The sequence below is a fragment of the Taudactylus pleione genome, unplaced genomic scaffold, assembly GCF_031769625.1.
Source record: "Taudactylus pleione unplaced genomic scaffold, aTauple2 ptg000512l, whole genome shotgun sequence".
NCBI lineage: Eukaryota > Metazoa > Chordata > Amphibia > Anura > Myobatrachidae > Taudactylus > Taudactylus pleione.
This window is the reverse complement of record NW_028284914.1, coordinates 3553449-3571744: the sequence shown is the minus strand read 5'-3', so window position 1 is coordinate 3571744 and position 18296 is coordinate 3553449. Positions and strand designations below refer to the sequence as shown.

General features: G+C 49.2%; 1 protein-coding gene across 2 annotated transcripts in view; it reads left to right on the top strand.

Annotated features, from left to right (window-relative positions):
• The window catches only part of NR2C2 (nuclear receptor subfamily 2 group C member 2), a 52381-nt gene extending 34332 nt beyond the window's left edge, over positions 1–18049 (top strand). The window contains exons 5-14 of one of the 2 annotated variants that reach the window (XM_088450247.1): positions 158–337; positions 1913–2060; positions 4546–4636; positions 4752–4885; positions 5285–5462; positions 5888–6009; positions 6945–7084; positions 7250–7387; positions 7950–8055; positions 14508–18049. In XM_088450247.1, the coding sequence (XP_088306373.1) occupies positions 158–337; positions 1913–2060; positions 4546–4636; positions 4752–4885; positions 5285–5462; positions 5888–6009; positions 6945–7084; positions 7250–7387; positions 7950–8055; positions 14508–14682 (1412 nt within the window). In that variant the 3' untranslated portion in view covers positions 14683–18049. Of the gene's footprint in view, positions 1–157; positions 338–1912; positions 2061–4545; positions 4637–4748; positions 4886–5284; positions 5463–5887; positions 6010–6944; positions 7085–7249; positions 7388–7949; positions 8056–14507 lie in introns of both variants that reach the window. The other variant, XM_088450246.1, reaches the window with a different exon arrangement.
• The last annotated feature ends 247 nt before the right edge of the window (positions 18050–18296 follow it).

Genomic DNA, 18296 nt, shown 5'->3' with positions numbered 1-18296 from the left:
ATACATCATTAGTTGATCTGTGCTCTTTAGCAGAACAGCAATGGTGGGTCGCGGTAACGCAGAGCAACGTGTTTTATTTTTACCTATTGGTTTAGTGCAAACCTAATCCTTGCCTCGCTATTTCTTTTGTTCACAAAGTGCTGGTTTTCTGCCCCAGGTCGTCATTATGGTGCCGTTAGCTGCGAAGGATGTAAGGGCTTCTTTAAAAGGAGCGTCCGGAAGAGCCTGACCTATAGCTGTCGCAGCAGCCAGGACTGCGTCATCAACAAACATCACCGGAACCGATGCCAATTTTGCCGCCTGAAGAAATGTTTAGAAATGGGCATGAAAATGGAATGTGAGTTTTTTTACTTGTTTTCTCGGGGTGCGGGCACCGCGCCAGGGTTGTGTCTGAGACTATGCTTCATTACTGTGCGGGGGCAGGTAGGGGGGAGGCATGCCTCTACATTCTGAGTAATGCACAAATAATCAATGTAATTGGGACAGGATTTCTTCAAGGCACGAAGGCATAAATTCGGCATCCTACACTTCCGTGCTGCAATGGAATTGGGTCATCTCTTTATGGGAGAAGCCCTCGTTGCTGCCACCACTGGGGCTCCTTATTGGTCAATGTATTTATGTGATGCACGCAAGGGGCCTGATGCCAAGTTGAACGTGCGCCTGTTTGCGTAGCGTATTTTGTGTGTTACGACACCGCGCATGCTCCAAAACCAAGCGTACACAAGTACGCACGCTGTAGAGTCTTACGCCCAGGTAACCTCCGAGGGCAGGTCCCTAACATACTGGGGTTGAAATCCAGAGCACAGGACACCCCCCCCAAACGCGCCCAGCTGAGCCACCCCAGGGCATCACTCTAATGAGAGAAGGTGTAAGAGAGATAAGAGCAGCTACTGCTGCATATATAAGAAGGTGAAAAATAGAGGTTTCAAAATAATACATATATATTAATCAAACAATAGAGGTGCTAAAAGTGCAAAAAAGGAAAATGTGATTATAATGCGAAGCCCTGAAGCAGCCCACCCAAAGCAATCCAGGGGGACCCACGCCCCAAAAATCAACCCTAAGCTGCACTGGCCATGATTATGCTAAAACCTCTATTTATTGCAAAATTCTATCGCATAATGTATTATATATAATCAGTAATGTTGGAGTTGTGCACTTGTACTTTTTCTTCTTGTGTTTGCAACAATAGTCTCCACAGGTAGCACCTCCCATTATATATATACATATATATATATATATATATATATATATATATATTCAGGGTGTGCAGTCTAGGGCCCCCTTTTCTATAGAATCTTACGCCTTCCAGTCACATGTACACTAGTGACTCAGGAGGCGGATCTGGGCTGTGACGGGCCGTCTCACTTAGGCAAAGTTTAGAGGACGCGTCGACGTATCATTTGCACCAAGTACAGGCTGTGTAAGTGATGAGGACTAGCAGCCCCCAAGCGTATGGATATGGGGAACGGGTAATGCAAGGTACATACAGGCCAGTATACGCATCTATTTCCTATAGCGGGAGCATATACGGCCAATTAGCGCTCAACTGTGCATCAGGCCAAATGTATTTAGTAACCAGTGAATATCCTGTGAAAACAGTCTGAATCCTATAGACAGAAAGACAGGCTGCATATACTGTATAGGAGTTATGTATATAGCGCACACATATTCCGCAGTGCTGTACATGGATTATATCAGTCATTCACATCAGTCCCAGCACCAGCAGAGCTCACAATCTACGTTCCCTATAAGACACACGCACACAAGGGTTCATTTTTTGACAGCGGCCAGTGATCCTACCAGTATGTTTTTGGATTGTGATTTCTTTTTTGTTTTGTTGTGGCTCCCGTTGGTTGCCGAGTTTGTGTGAAAGCTGGAAGTTATACGCAGGGATCTTTGTCTGTCATAGCGGTGCAGAGTGAGAGGAAACCCTTCGACATCCAGCGGGAGAAGCCCACAAACTGCGCGGCCTCGACAGAAAAGATCTACATCCGAAAGGACCTGAGGAGCCCCCTCATAGCAACCCCGACATTTGTGTCCGACAAAGATGGGGGGAGGTCAGTGTCTCCGCCGTGGTGCACAATGCTTGGGGGTGGGGTTTTAAGAGGCCACACAATCGCTGTTAAAGAAGCCGGCTGTATTCAGGATCTCGGTCATTTAAAGGGTCACTAACGGTAAAATAAAACTGGATCCAATACGATGACCTATGCGTATGTGGAAATGTCACTCCCAAATGTAGGATGAGCCCCTGTTAGCTAGATTAGCGCAAGCTGTTTCTATTAAATCCCTTGATGGTTGTAATTTTTTGAAGATTTTTATAGATAAAGGACCTTGTATAGAGTTGGACGCAGGACCATAGCAATGCAGTTTGGACCTCATTCAGAGTCGGTCGTTGCGGCCGCACGGTCATAGGGGAAAGGGGCCGGATATGCAAATGAAGCGATCACAAGTTGCGGTCCTAAGATGAGATCGTTAGCTGAACGACCGAGGGTAAGAAGCGGTCGTAAGACTAAATCACGTACCCTTCTCGATCGCAACACACGTCATCTCCTGGGATATAAGGATTAATCGCGACCATCGGGAACCATCGGAGCTGGTCGTAGAGCTTAAGGTTGACCATACCCTCTCTTAAGCACTACGATCTAGTCAGTGTACAAACTACCCATGTCACATGTGCCATGACGCTACTTTGTTAATTATGCACTCCCATAAACCGTATGCGCTCCCATAAAACGCCGTTCGCATAATTAGGCACGCCTGCGTTCGGATCTCCACTCCCCCGTTTTCAAGCACCTTCCCCTGTTACCACCCACAAACGCCTCATTCTGTCACTCAAACTAACGACCTGGCTGTGTTCAAGGAGAGAGAATTTTCTGATCGTAACAGCTAGTTTGCGCACGTGCATTGCGAACTTTACGCATGCGCAGTTCAGCGAACATCGGCTGCGTACGACCGACTCTGTCACTGTATAAATGCACATAAATGACGGCCATGCTTTGAGTTGCATATCTGGGCCTCATACACTTGTATTGGCGGTCAGAAGTGACAAGCCAGCCATTCCTCTTAGCGATGGGCCCGATTTTGACTCAGACACAGGTTCGCAATTTGGACGCCTATCACCACAAGTTGCTGAGACCGCGATGACGACTGTCGCACTTTTGCACCGCACCCATCTTTACGCTAGATATACAATTGGCCATACGCTAAGATACGTGTAACTGAGGACTCGGCTGCAGAGCCACAAAGGGATAGAGGGATTTTTGAGCATACGTAAATGGAGAATTCTTGCGTCCAACTCTAAATGAGATCCACAGTGTTACATGAAACCAGACCCTTTTGCATAGATGTGTATATCTTACAGGTGGTGCCTTTATATTTACTGTTATTGGATTTTTTATTTATTTATTTTATTTTTAAAACAAGGAATTTTTATTTGCAATTTAAAAACATCTTAAGCACTTGCTGTCTTGGGGAGCTTCCCTTTCATTACTCTGTAATTCAGGGATGGGGACCCTCAGACCCGGGGGCCGCATAAGGCCCTGCAGAATCATTTGGTCTGGCCCTCTGAGCTTTTTTCTGCTAGCCTCATCTGGCTATCAGGGTGCCTAGAATGGCAGGATGTCTAGAATGACACCCTGCAGCCAGAATCTATACAGCAGTGCCGCCTGGAGCCTCCTTAGGATGGTCTGGTCATTGCTGTAATCACCGGCGATGCTGGCCCCGCCCCGTGTGACGTCACATGGAGGGGGCGTGGCCTGCAAAGACCCCGCAAATAATGTTATATATATATATATATATCAAAATGGCCCTTGGCAGAAAAAAGGTTCCCCACCCCTGTCGTAATTTATAGCCCTTCATGGCCGAAAATCCTTTCTCTTTTAGTTCATTAGCATTTTAAATGGCGAATACACGATTGTCTGTCTCTCTCATTGTGTGACAATGGGCCTGATTCGGATCTGTATGCAAACCCTAATGGTTTATGTACAACTCTGATGGTTCTGGGTCTCCGCAGGCGCAGGACCCGGTCTACATGATCGCTCGCAGCCCCTCCTTAGCCACAGTGTGATTGACTTGCTGCTGCGTTTGGAGGGCAGAGCGGGGTTCACGACTAGGACCATTGTGCAATATGAGGGGGGGGGGAGTTGCCCCCGTGTTGTAAGCGTGCCAAACCCAGGGTCTGCGTCTTCAGACGCAGACTTCCTGGACCTGGCAGAGGGGTTCCCGAAGGCCAGGCTGAGTAAGCTTCGGGTTACCAGACTGGCCGATGGCTGCGACCATTGCGATCGATGGATGTAATGGTGATCTGAAGCTGCGTCTACGGATGCAGCACTCGGATCGCAGATGCATGCAGACTCCTGCTGCATCTGCATTTTAGTTGGATGTATTGCACAGATGCTTCCTTGCGGATCTGTAATACCGGCATACATCGAAATCAGGCCCAATGTTCTTGATTTGACATTTTTCCTGCTGTGTTGTGAGCATTATGATTTATACTGGTGGATTCTCCTTTTGTTCCCCTGTAACCATATGCGGTGACCATAGGCAAGCAGGACTACTAGATCCAGGGATGTTGGTGAATATTCAGCAGCCCGTCATCCGGGATGACGGCACCGTGGTCCTGGCAGACTCCAAGGTGAGTTGGATACTGAGCATCCCAATGATTGCCTTGGCGGGGTTAGCATTTGTCTTGGGCAGTTTTTCTGGTGTGTATTTTAAAGTAACTGAATTCTCTAATGTGCATCCAGCAGACGGAAGCCAGTCAGAGCGGGCTGGGAACACTGGCAAACGTAGTGACTTCGCTCGCCAGCCTCTCCGAGTCACTGAGTAACGGGGACACATCGGATGTCCAACCAGAGGACCAATTCTCCAGTGAGATCACTCAGTAGGTACCCGATAAGGGTATGTATATAACACGGTGTGTGATACGGAATGTTTCCCTGGGGCTGGGAGGAACCGTAAAGTGATAATATGGAACTGTACAGCTCAAGATTTACTTTATGCCTAGTCATAGATTACAGCGTATCTCGCATCTGTTACCTGCAGCTCCTAAGGTTATTGTAAAATGACTATAGTCCTATAGATGTTGCGGTGGTTTGAGAGGAGAGGAGTCAACTCCAGCACTTTTTCCTCCATTGTTGTACAGGGGGGGGGTGAGAGATGTTCCCATTGGAGGATTCCTGAATTTTGGTATTGGGTGCCACTTTTTTTTTGTGGGTAAAGTGTAAATATAAGTAACTGCTCTGAATGAGGCCGTAACACTTGTGCGTTGACTCCTTTTCAGGGCATTTGATACCTTAGCAAAAGCACTTAACACAACAGATGGCACTGCTGGACAGAACCTGGCGGATGGAGTGGACACCGCAACTGGGGGGAACATTCATGTAATTAGTCGGGATCAGGCCACCCCTATTCTTGAGGTGGAAGGACCCCTGCTGTCAGACACCCATGTCACATTTAAGGTTGGTGATGGTGTTCTCTGTAGAGCTAATAAAGATGAATAGATTCAGCCAAATAATTGAATTGTTTGGTTGCAATTACAGTAGGCATAAATAATCCTATACCACCCCATAACCCCCAAACCAGCAGAGACGCCGCTGTCCAGCATGTACGAGATTCTCATCTCTGGTTCTTGATGAAGTCATTGTTCTGTGTGACGCACCAGCATCCAGGCTGAGATGAGGAATTAGCTGAGGCCAGTTATCAGATGCCACTGCTCCACCCTGTGCTGGTGTGTCTCCTACCTAATGGTCCATGACGACTACAATTTCCGTACTGCCTGATACTCATCTAGTCTGAAATGCAGGGAAATGGTAGAAATCTCCGTACAGACCAGTATGATTCCCCAATGCTGACCAGGCCGCTGCCGTCTCCTGTTCTGTTACAGCTAACGATGCCCAGCCCCATGCCAGAGTACCTGAATGTGCACTATATCTGCGAGTCAGCGTCTCGCTTACTCTTCCTGTCCATGCACTGGGCACGGTCCATTCCTGCCTTCCAAGCCCTGGGGTAAGTACAGACACTCCCTGTCTGGGCATGTGTATTATGGTTTCCTGTACTTTGTAACCACACATACTGTCTGCTAAGGTCATAGCTAAGACACTTGGGATCAGTACGGATATGCAATAATTTTCTTATCCAATAGTATGGGGAGTCAGTCATAGGATACTCTCCTCTTCAGGTGTCTGGGTGTTATTAGGAGTCACCACTAGATGGCAGTACTGCAGCCGGTATTCGCCTGTCAGTGATTCCTGCCTCCTTGGATAGTGATTATGGTCTATGCCAGTGTTGGCTAACCTTGACACTCCAGCTGTTGTGGAACTAAATATCCCAGCATGCCCTGCCACAGTTTTAGCATGCCCTAATAGCAAAACTGTAGCAGTGCATGCTGGGTTATGTAGTTCCATAACAGCTGGAGTGTCAAGGTTAGCCAACACTGGTCTATGCTATATGCCCTGTGACTAGTGCGGCCCCTTATGGGCTCCGGGGCTGATTGTGAGTCATAGGAAAGTGGCAGTTAATGCGTGATGCCGCGTAAACTTCATTTACTATCCTTATGCTAAGGCAAAAACCCGTAGCGCTAACACGGGGATCCGTGCGGCTTCAGGCAGGACGCAGCTCCGCCCGCTACTTTTCCATCCACCGTCACAACTGGCATCATTAGTGTCTGCAGGTGCACCAGCCCAGTGCTGGGTGCAAGAGATCCGTCTGCCGCAAACTTCCCTTCCCGGTCCGCATGGCGGTACTAAGGCTGCATGCCCACTTCTCTTCCATGACGCTCCTGCAAGACAGAATTGGCAAAGTTCTATCCAACTCAGAATAGGACAGAGATAAACAAAAATGGCTACACTGTCATCCGCGCCTGCGCTGTGTGTGCCATCGGCGTCCGTACAAAGCGGTGCCTCAAACTCCAAATCTGCTCCTTGAACTCTGATCTCTTCCAGGCAGGAGTGTAACACCAGTCTTGTGCGTGCCTGTTGGAATGAGCTTTTCACGCTGGGCCTTGCGCAGTGTTCACAAGTGATGAGCCTCTCCACCATTCTGGCGGCCATTGTTAACCATCTGCAGAACAGCATACAGGAAGGTATGTGTCCATATAGGTGAGGCTCTGCGCAGTGCGGTGAGATACAACCTATCGTTACCAGGCTGTAGGAGTTATCTTTGTCAGTGCTGGTTGTGGATCCTATGTAAGCCCGGACGTTCCTGTCATGTATATGTTATACAGAGATATTTGTACTGTCATTTGCAGACAAGCTCTCTGGTGACAGAATAAAGCAGGTGATGGAACACATATGGAAGCTCCAGGAGTTCTGTAACAGCATGGCCAAACTGGACATCGATGGATATGAATATGCCTATCTGAAGGCCGTGGTCCTCTTCAGCCCAGGTGAGAGTCGTTCAACCCTTCATGGTCTGGGGTCTTACATTGTGTCTTCCTGGGTTCTGTTGGATCAGCAGATGTATTATTCCAGTACAAACCCCAATTGTCTGGGGCAATGTTGGGCAACCTAAGCTGGAAACCGAGCTTATTTGTAGTAAAGGGTATTGGTGATGTACAGTGTTTTGGTTTGTGCCTTCTCAGACATGGCAGCACCATATAATGGAGGGATTGAGAGGGGGGGGCTGCTGTTAAGAATTACTTCTCTAAGTTCACCAGTCTGCCCTTTACAGCATGTCAACTTTTATCTGCTTTAGTTACAAAATACTGGCCCATTTAAGAGGTAGAATATACATGGTGATCATATATATAGTAATCAAGGGTAGTCTGTCCCGCCATATGCCCAGTGGCAGTGGGTGCACACCCACCACAGCGATTAGAGGACAACAGACCACTAGGAGAGCACAGGCAAGTGTAGCAATGAGGGGTGGTACGGATTACACCAGGGGAGGGATAAGGGGCCAGGTCCATTTTACTAGTCCTCAATAATCTCGGGTCACTTCTCATACAGATCACCCAGGACTCTCCAGCACGCAGCAAATTGAGAAGTTTCAGGAAAAGGCACAAATGGAGCTTCAGGACTACGTGCAGAAAACATACCCCGAAGACACGTACAGGTAATGTGCCACACACACCGGAGCTGAGGCTGGGTCTGTTATAGCACATGTCACCTACACACCGGAGCTGAGACCGGGGTCTGTTATAGCACTTGTCACCTACACACCGGAGCTGAGACCGGGGTCTGTTATAGCACTTGTCACCTACACACCGGAGCTGAGACCGAGGTCTGTTATAGCACATGTCACCTACACACCGGAGCTGAGACCGGGATCTGTTATAGCACTCGTCACCTACACACCGGAGCTGAGCTCGGGGTCTGTTATAGCACTTGTCACCTACACACCGGAGCTGAAACCGGGATCTGTTATAGCACATGTCATCTATACACCGGAGCTGAGCTCGGGGTCTGTTATAGCACTTGTCACCTACACACAGGAGCTAAGACCGGGGTCTGTTATAGCACATGTCACCTACACACTGGAGCTGAGACCGGGATCTGTTATAGCACTTATCACCTACACACCGGAGCTGAGACCGGGGTCTGTTATAGCACATGTCACCTACACACCGGAGCTGAGACCGGGGTCTGTTATAGCACATGTCACCTACACACCGGAGCTGAGACCGGGGTCTGTTATAGCACATGTCACCTACACACCGGAGCTGAGACCGGGGTCTGTTATATCACCTACACACCGGAGCTGAGACCGGGGTCTGTTATAGCACATGTCACCTACACACCGGAGCTTAGACCGGGGTCTGTTATAGCACATGTCACCTACACACTGGAGCTGAGACCTGGGTCTGTTATAGCACTTATCAACTACACACCGGAGCTGAGACCGGGGTCTGTTATAGCACTTGTCACCTACACACAGGAGCTGAGACCGGGGTCTGTTATAGCACTTGTCACCTACACACTGGAGCTGAGACCGGGGTCTGTTATAGCACTTGTCACCTACACACTGGAGCTGAGACCGGGGTCTGTTATAGCACTTGTCACCTACACTCCGGAGCTGAGACCGGGGTCTGTTATAGCACATGTCACCTACACACTGGAGCTGAGACCGGGGTCTGTTATAGCACTTGTCACCTACACACTGGAGCTGAGACCGGGGTCTGTTATAGCACTTGTCACCTACACACTGGAGCTGAGACCGGGGTCTGTTATAGCACTTGTCACCTACACACCGGAGCTGAGACCGGGGTCTGTTATAGCACATGTCACCTACACACCGGAGCTGAGACCGGGGTCTGTTATAGCACATGTCACCTACACACTGGAGCTGAGACCGGGGTCTGTTATAGCACTCGTCATCTACACACCGGAGCTGAGACCGGGGTCTGTTATAGCACATGTCACCTACACACCGGAGCTGAGACCGGGGTCTGTTATAGCACATGTCACCTACACACCGGAGCTGAGACCGGGGTCTGTTATAGCACTTGTCACCTACACACTGGAGCTGAGACCGGGGTCTGTTATAGCACTTGTCACCTACACACAGGAGCTGAGACCGGGGTCTGTTATAGCACATGTCACCTACACACCGGAGCTGAGACCGGGATCTGTTATAGCACTTATCACCTACACACAGGAGCTGAGACCGGGGTCTGTTATAGCACATGTCACCTACACACCGGAGCTGAGACCGTGATCAGTTATAGCACTTGTCACCTACACACCGCAGCTGAGACTGGGGCCTGTTATAGCACTTATCACCTACACACCGAAGCTGAGACCGGGGTCTGTTATAGCACTTATCACCTACACACCGGGGCTGAGACCGGGGTCTGTTATAGCACATGTCACCTACACACCGGAGCTGAGACCGGGGTCTGTTATAGCACATGTCACCTACACACTGGAGCTGAGACCGGGGTCTGTTATAGCACATGTCACCTACACACCGGAGCTGAGACCGGGGTCTGTTATAGCACATGTCACCTACACACCGGAGCTGAGACCGGGGTCTGTTATAGCACATGTCACCTACACACCGGAGCTGAGACCGGGGTCTGTTATAGCACATGTCACCTACACACTGGAGCTGAGACCGGGGTCTGTTATAGCACATGTCACCTACACACCGGAGCTTAGACCGGGGTCTGTTATAGCACATGTCACCTACACACTGGAGCTGAGACCTGGGTCTGTTATAGCACTTGTCACCTACACACCGAAGCTGAGACCGGGGTCTGTTATAGCACTTGTCACCTACACACCGGGCTGAGACCGGGGTCTGTTATAGCACTTGTCACCTACACAACGGAGCTGAGACCGGGGTCTGTTATAGCACTTGTCACCTACACAACGGAGCTGAGACCGGCGTCTGTTATAGCACATGTCACCTACACACTGGAGCTGAGACCGGGGTCTGTTATAGCACATGTCACCTACACACCTGAGCTGAGACCGGGGTCTGTTATAGCACATGTCACCTACACACCGGAGCTGAGACCGGGGTCTGTTATAGCACATGTCACCTACACACTGGAGCTGAGACCAGGGTCTGTTATAGCACATGTCACCTACACACCGGAGCTTAGACCGGGGTCTGTTATAGCACATGTCACCTACACACTGGAGCTGAGACCGGGGTCTGTTATAGCACTTATCAACTACACACCGGAGCTGAGACCGGGGTCTGTTATAGCACATGTCACCTACACACAGGAGCTGAGACCGGGGTCTGTTATAGCACATGTCACCTACACACCGGAGCTGAGACCGTGATCAGTTATAGCACTTGTCACCTACACACCGCAGCTGAGACTGGGGCCTGTTATAGCACTTATCACCTACACACCGAAGCTGAGACCGGGGTCTGTTATAGCACTTATCACCTACACACCGGGGCTGAGACCGGGGTCTGTTATAGCACTTGTCACCTACACACCGGAGCTGAGACCGGGGTCTGTTATAGCACATGTCACCTACACACTGGAGCTGAGACCGGGGTCTGTTATAGCACATGTCACCTACACACCGGAGCTGAGACCGGGGTCTGTTATAGCACATGTCACCTACACACCGGAGCTGAGACCGGGGTCTGTTATAGCACATGTCACCTACACACCGGAGCTGAGACCGGGGTCTGTTATAGCACATGTCACCTACACACTGGAGCTGAGACCGGGGTCTGTTATAGCACATGTCACCTACACACCGGAGCTTAGACCGGGGTCTGTTATAGCACATGTCACCTACACACTGGAGCTGAGACCTGGGTCTGTTATAGCACTTATCAACTACACACCGGAGCTGAGACCGGGGTCTGTTATAGCACATGTCACCTACACACTGGAGTTGAGACCGGGGTCTGTTATAGCACATGTCACCTACACACAGGAGCTGAGACCGGGGTCTGTTATAGCACTTATCACCTACACACCGAAGCTGAGACCGGGGTCTGTTATAGCACTTATCACCTACACACCGGGCTGAGACCGGGGTCTGTTATAGCACTTGTCACCTACACAACGGAGCTGAGACCGGGGTCTGTTATAGCACTTGTCACCTACACAACGGAGCTGAGACCGGCGTCTGTTATAGCACATGTCACCTACACACCGGAGCTTAGACCGGGGTCTGTTATAGCACATGTCACCTACACACTGGAGCTGAGACCGGGGTCTGTTATAGCACATGTCACCTACACACTGGAGTTGAGACCGGGGTCTGTTATAGCACATGTCACCTACACACCGAAGCTGAGACCGGGGTCTGTTATAGCACTTATCACCTACACACCGGGCTGAGACCGGGGTCTGTTATAGCACTTGTCACCTACACAACGGAGCTGAGACCGGGGTCTGTTATAGCACTTGTCACCTACACAACGGAGCTGAGACCGGCGTCTGTTATAGCACATGTCACCTACACACTGGAGCTGAGACCGGGGTCTGTTATAGCACATGTCACCTACACACCTGAGCTGAGACCGGGGTCTGTTATAGCACATGTCACCTACACACCGGAGCTGAGACCGGGGTCTGTTATAGCACATGTCACCTACACACCGGAGCTTAGACCGGGGTCTGTTATAGCACATGTCACTTACACACTGGAGCTGAGACCGGGGTCTGTTATAGCACTTATCAACTACACACCGGAGCTGAGACCGGGGTCTGTTATAGCACATGTCACCTACACACAGGAGCTGAGACCGGGGTCTGTTATAGCACATGTCACCTACACACCGGAGCTGAGACCGTGATCAGTTATAGCACTTGTCACCTACACACCGCAGCTGAGACTGGGGCCTGTTATAGCACTTATCACCTACACACCGAAGCTGAGACCGGGGTCTGTTATAGCACTTATCACCTACACACCGGGGCTGAGACCGGGGTCTGTTATAGCACTTGTCACCTACACACCGGAGCTGAGACCGGGGTCTGTTATAGCACATGTCACCTACACACTGGAGCTGAGACCGGGGTCTGTTATAGCACATGTCACCTACACACCGGAGCTGAGACCGGGGTCTGTTATAGCACATGTCACCTACACACCGGAGCTGAGACCGGGGTCTGTTATAGCACATGTCACCTACACACCGGAGCTGAGACCGGGGTCTGTTATAGCACATGTCACCTACACACTGGAGCTGAGACCGGGGTCTGTTATAGCACATGTCACCTACACACCGGAGCTTAGACCGGGGTCTGTTATAGCACATGTCACCTACACACTGGAGCTGAGACCTGGGTCTGTTATAGCACTTATCAACTACACACCGGAGCTGATACCGGGGTCTGTTATAGCACATGTCACCTACACACTGGAGTTGAGACCGGGGTCTGTTATAGCACATGTCACCTACACACAGGAGCTGAGACCGGGGTCTGTTATAGCACTTATCACCTACACACCGAAGCTGAGACCGGGGTCTGTTATAGCACTTATCACCTACACACCGGGCTGAGACCGGGGTCTGTTATAGCACTTGTCACCTACACAACGGAGCTGAGACCGGGGTCTGTTATAGCACTTATCACCTACACACCGGGGCTGAGACTGGGGTCTGTTATAGCACTCGTCACCTACACACCGGAGCTGAGACCGGGGTCTGTTATAGCACTTGTCACCTACACACTGGAGCTGAGACCGGGGTCTGTTATAGCACTTGTCACCTACACACCGGAGCTGAGACCGGGGTCTGTTATAGCACTTGTCACCTACACACCGGAGCTGAGACCGGGGTCTGTTATAGCACTTGTCACCTACACACCGGAGCTGAGACCGGGGTTTGTTATAGCACTTGTCACCTACACACTGGATTCAGCAGTGCACCCTAGTCACATCCGCAAGTTAGCAAAAACATCGGTAACATCGGACCGATACGCACAGTTTGTGGTTGAGCCTGACCTGACTCACAAATTGCGAAACTTCCTGTCGCCATCTAGACCTCTGGCTGCATATGCCATACCAGGGGCTTAATTATACACGCCCCTGTAACGGCGTTCAAACGCACCTGCGTTCCTACGACCACCCCCCCCTCTACACCCCCAAACGGCACTTCCTGTCAATCATTTCTCGGTGGCTCTGCGTATCCACTGCGTTCAATTTCTTGATTGTAGCGGCCGGTTCGCGCATGCGCGATACGGTGTATGCACAGGACGCAAACACCAACCGGGTGCATGCGTCCGCAGACTTGCAATCTAAGCTGAATCGGGCCCACCATGCATTAGGATGTGTGTATATTTGCCTTAGCATTCGTGTGCCGTATGCAGGCATGTGACTCAGAACCAGGCCCTGGCTGTCTTATTCCAGCGTCTCTGAGGATACAGCCTCCGTCCTGTCACTAGTTACTGATTATAGGCTCGGCCTGATTCAGAGCCGCTCGTATGCGGCCGCTCGTTCGCTCTGAGCGATGTTCGCACAACTGCGCATGCGTATGGGTCGTAATGCGCATGCGCAAACCAGTTATTGCGGTCGGAAATTGTGCGCTCGTAAAACAGCGAGGGGCTGCTAATTTGAGTGAGAGAATGTACCGTTTGTGGGTTGTAACAGGGGGAGGTGCTTGAAAACGGGGAGTGGAGATCCGAACGCAGGCGTGCCAAAATGTCAAAACGGCGTTTAATGGGTGTGCATAATTAGCAAAGCAGCGTCATCGACCACGTCACTTGGTTGTCTTTTAGCCTGAACTGCTCACAGTGATAGCGGGAAGTAAATCCTACCACAAGCACTGCGAGCAGTTCAGATGCCTTTCGATGCTCCTGATTAATCTAATAAATAGCGGAGATGACGTGTGATGCGAACGGCAAAGTGGCGTCTTTTTTCGGACGCTCGCTCAGACATAGAGGCGTCATCACACCGCAAAGAGCGAGCACTCAATTTAAATATCCGGACCCTTTTTAAGAACGAGCGTCCGCAAATAGCGTCCCGCTCTGAATCAGGCCCTCAGTGTGTAGGCGACGGTTACACGTTATACATTATAGCTCATTTGTGTCATGGCTCTCGTTCTCTTTTCCTAACTCTCCCTATATCTCCCTCCCCCAGACTGGCCCGGATCTTGGTCCGCCTCCCGGCTCTCAGACTCATGAGCTCCAACATCACCGAAGAACTTTTTTTTACCGGCCTCATCGGCAACGTTCCCATCGATAGCATAATCCCGTACATCCTGAAGATGGAGACCGCCGAATACAACGGGCAGATCACCGGGACCAGTGTATAGCCGGAACTAGCAACTCTCGCACGGATCAAGCACTTTTTAACGTACTCTTCTAGGGTGTGAGAACGCGCAGTCACATTTGGGGGGATACATACAAAGACCCCCATTGAGGAGAACATGCTGCCTCCCAACCCCCTGTTACCCCTCAGCCAATGAACGTTCATTAGCCCGTACCCTTTCCCACTGCTACCTGGACAGCAATGCAGTATATACAGCCATAAGCAGATAATCAGGTAGGAGAATTCCTCTGTTACCGTTTCATGTTTTATAAAGCCGTCTAACACGTCTGTGTAGCCTAGAAGCCGGCACAACACCTAGACATCCGACCGTTTTAAATTACGGGAAGACCTAATATAGTTCAAGCAATGCCTTAGTGAGGTCACTGATTCCGCAAAAACAAATAGACTTGTGTTCTAATCAATATCGGATCAGTCACAATATGGTTACAGTACCGGTGATATATTTGCTGAGACCTGAGTACAGGAGCTATTCCGAGGCCATATTATAATCTGAAAGACGTAACTGGATTTGTGTTGGAGTCCCATTTGTAGCTATTAGATGGTCGTCTTCATTTCAGTGGGGGCTATTTACTAAGGTACACAGAATCCCATGGCAACTAATAAACAAGCAGCTTTTATTGGTGTATTTCTCATTCGGCTAAATACAAGGCCGCCTTTCGGTGCTGTGAGTTTCTGCAATGTTCCACCCGGCACCTTATGTTAGTAAATGACTCTGTTACTCTTCTAGATCAGCAATCTGAGACCCATGTGCCAGGTGAAGCTAAGCTACAATATCTAGCATCCCCCATCATTTTGAACCACGTTCTCTGTTTCCTTTCTGTGAGATATATTTAATTTGTGACACATCCTTGAGAGCTCCCTTTGACAGCTGATTGCGTACAGCCGCTTGTATTAGCCCAGTCCGGGCACGAAAGGCTGACAATCTGGCAGACTGCGTTTTCTACTACAATAGTAATTCGGGTGCAGCGGACAATCATGGATGGAAGGAGACGGGCGAAGCAGTAACAGCTGTCTCAGGCTTTTGTAGTTCTGCGATAACTTTTTTTTTTTGTTCCACCAGGAACCTTGAGCTTGCAGGCGAGAATATTTTATATGACGCTTAACGGAGCCACACTGCCCAGAACACAGCAGACATTCTTGTGTGATTTAAACATGATAATAAGATGTATACCAGAAACGAGAGAACAAAAATGTACATTTTTATATATAAAAATCCTTTAAATTAAAGTTTTCCACATGCTGCATTTTAAACATCCCCCCCCCCCCTGAAAAAAACTAGCTATCTTTCATGGCGTATGTACATCTTTATTGGAATATGACTGTTTAAATCCCACGCACTTATTTGCAATGTGTATTTATAACTATATATGTGCTTATTTTGATCTATTTCGCAAGACCGGAATTGGATTTGTCAAATTGTTACTCTGCAGCGGAGACGTAATTGTTACTCTGCAGCGGAGACGTAATTGTTACTCTGCAGCGGAGACGTTTTGTCTTCGACATTTTACATTGCAAAGCAGCTGCATGGGGGGGAGACAAAGAGGCCCGCGGCAGGGTCTGTGGTCTTCTATTTGCCCATGTTGTCTCTGAGAATACATTCTTTCACTTAATTAGTGACATCACTCTTGCACATCCTGCCTGTGATGTCACTAGCTCCTAGATGTGAGCTTTCCACGAATCGCTCAACAAGGGTTCAAAATTTGCAGCCGCAAATTTGTTATTCAATTTAGAAATCCGTAAAAACGCAGATCTCAATGGGAGAAATTTCGGCTTTAGTTCGCACCTGCAGAGTAGGTGAAAAGTAGGAAACAAATTCCTTAATTTAAGGCAAAATTGTTGGGACAGTGCAGCACCCCTGGGACACCCCTCGCAATGACCGATAAAGTATTTAGAGGTTTGTAAATACGAAAATGTGGCCAATAAAGAATAATGGGTTAGATGGTACCGTATGTACTGCATGTAGAGGTTTTGTATGGATGTGAAATGGGTTTTTGAACTTCTAGATGGGGCTTACCAGTGCTATTCCCAAATTTCTATTTACACACTTAAAGCTCACTACAGTATATAGACATTTTATTGTATCCCAAAATACTCTGGTCCAGGGGTGGGCAGTAAGCGTCCCTCCAGCTGTTGTTAAACAACAAAACCCAGCATGAGTTTGCAACAGTTCTAGCATGGCCAAATAGCAAAACTGTGGTAGGGCATGCTGAAATGTGTAGTTCTACAACAGCTGGGGGGGCACTATTATTTGCTGACATACATTGCCTGGATATAATTTACCCACCATTTAAATATGTAAATATAAACAACTTGACACCATGGAACAGCCTCCAATTCTCTCCTAATGGCCACTGGGGTTCAGTAAGATTTCCCCACTTTTTTCATACACCTCACCCAGAATTAATGTGCAATATTGCCGTGTTTCCTGCGAATTGCCATTTACAATTAAACTGCACGGATCACGGGAACAGGCTTTGTGAAAATAATTCATGTACACCACAACTTCCCACTACGGAAGTCGTAGCTAATTGATTTTTGCTACGAGGTTTCGTACTCTGGGCCTGATTCAGACCCGTTCGCTATCTGCGTACGCTCGCTGGATGTGTATGCAAATTTGTCAGTGACGCCACGGGAAGCGGTCGCTCGCCAAGGCATAAGCACGCCCACCATGTCTTAGCGAGTGGCCACTTTGTGTGTGCGTATGCCCAATCGCACAGGCAGAGCCGCCCACCAGCACCACGTCATCTCCAGGAAGTGTATTAAAACATTCGTACATCGAGCGCTATCGGATGTGAACGCAGTGCTTGAGGTAGCTTTACCCTACCGCAAGCATTGCGAGGAAATCAGTGTAAAAAAATAGCAAGTGACGTGTACTATGACGCTGCCTGTTAATTATGCACGCCTCCTAAAACGGCGATGAAACACCTGGGCACGCCTGCGTTCGCATCTCCAACCCCCTGTTGTTAGTGTCCTGCCCCTGTTACCACCCACAAACGGCCTCTCCTGTCACTCATTACCCTGGGCTGTCTTTGCAGGGCGAGCGAGCGGTATGCGATCACAGTGAGTAGTTCGCGCACAACGAAGTGTGCACATGCGCAGAACATCGGGCCGCTTGCGAGCACACGCATATAGCGAACGGGTCTGAATCAGGGCCTCTGTATCTTCGTAGACATTGGTTGAGCTTTGGATATGGCCGCCTACACTATGTGGAGGTGTACATCTTAAAAGCACTTGGAATGTGTTGCGTCTCCACAGAACAGCAAAGAAACTTTGCATTTGGCTCTTGTACAGGACCTGCTGCGATATCGTTGAGGTACCAGCAGGACACTTATTAGGGGTATATTTACTAAAGTGAGAGTTTTTAGAAATGGAGTTGTTGCCCATAGCAACCAGTCAGATTCTACTTAACATTTAACTAGCCCCTTTTAGAAGATAATAGCTAGAATCTGGTTGGTTGCTATGGGCAACATCTCCACTTCTAAAAATTCTCACTTTAGTAAATTTTCCCCTTTAGTCTCCATTTCTGCCCTTTGTACTGATCGTCCCTTGCTCTGGTGTGAAACATCAGCTCCCAGCTGCTGAAAGCTGCAGATTGGA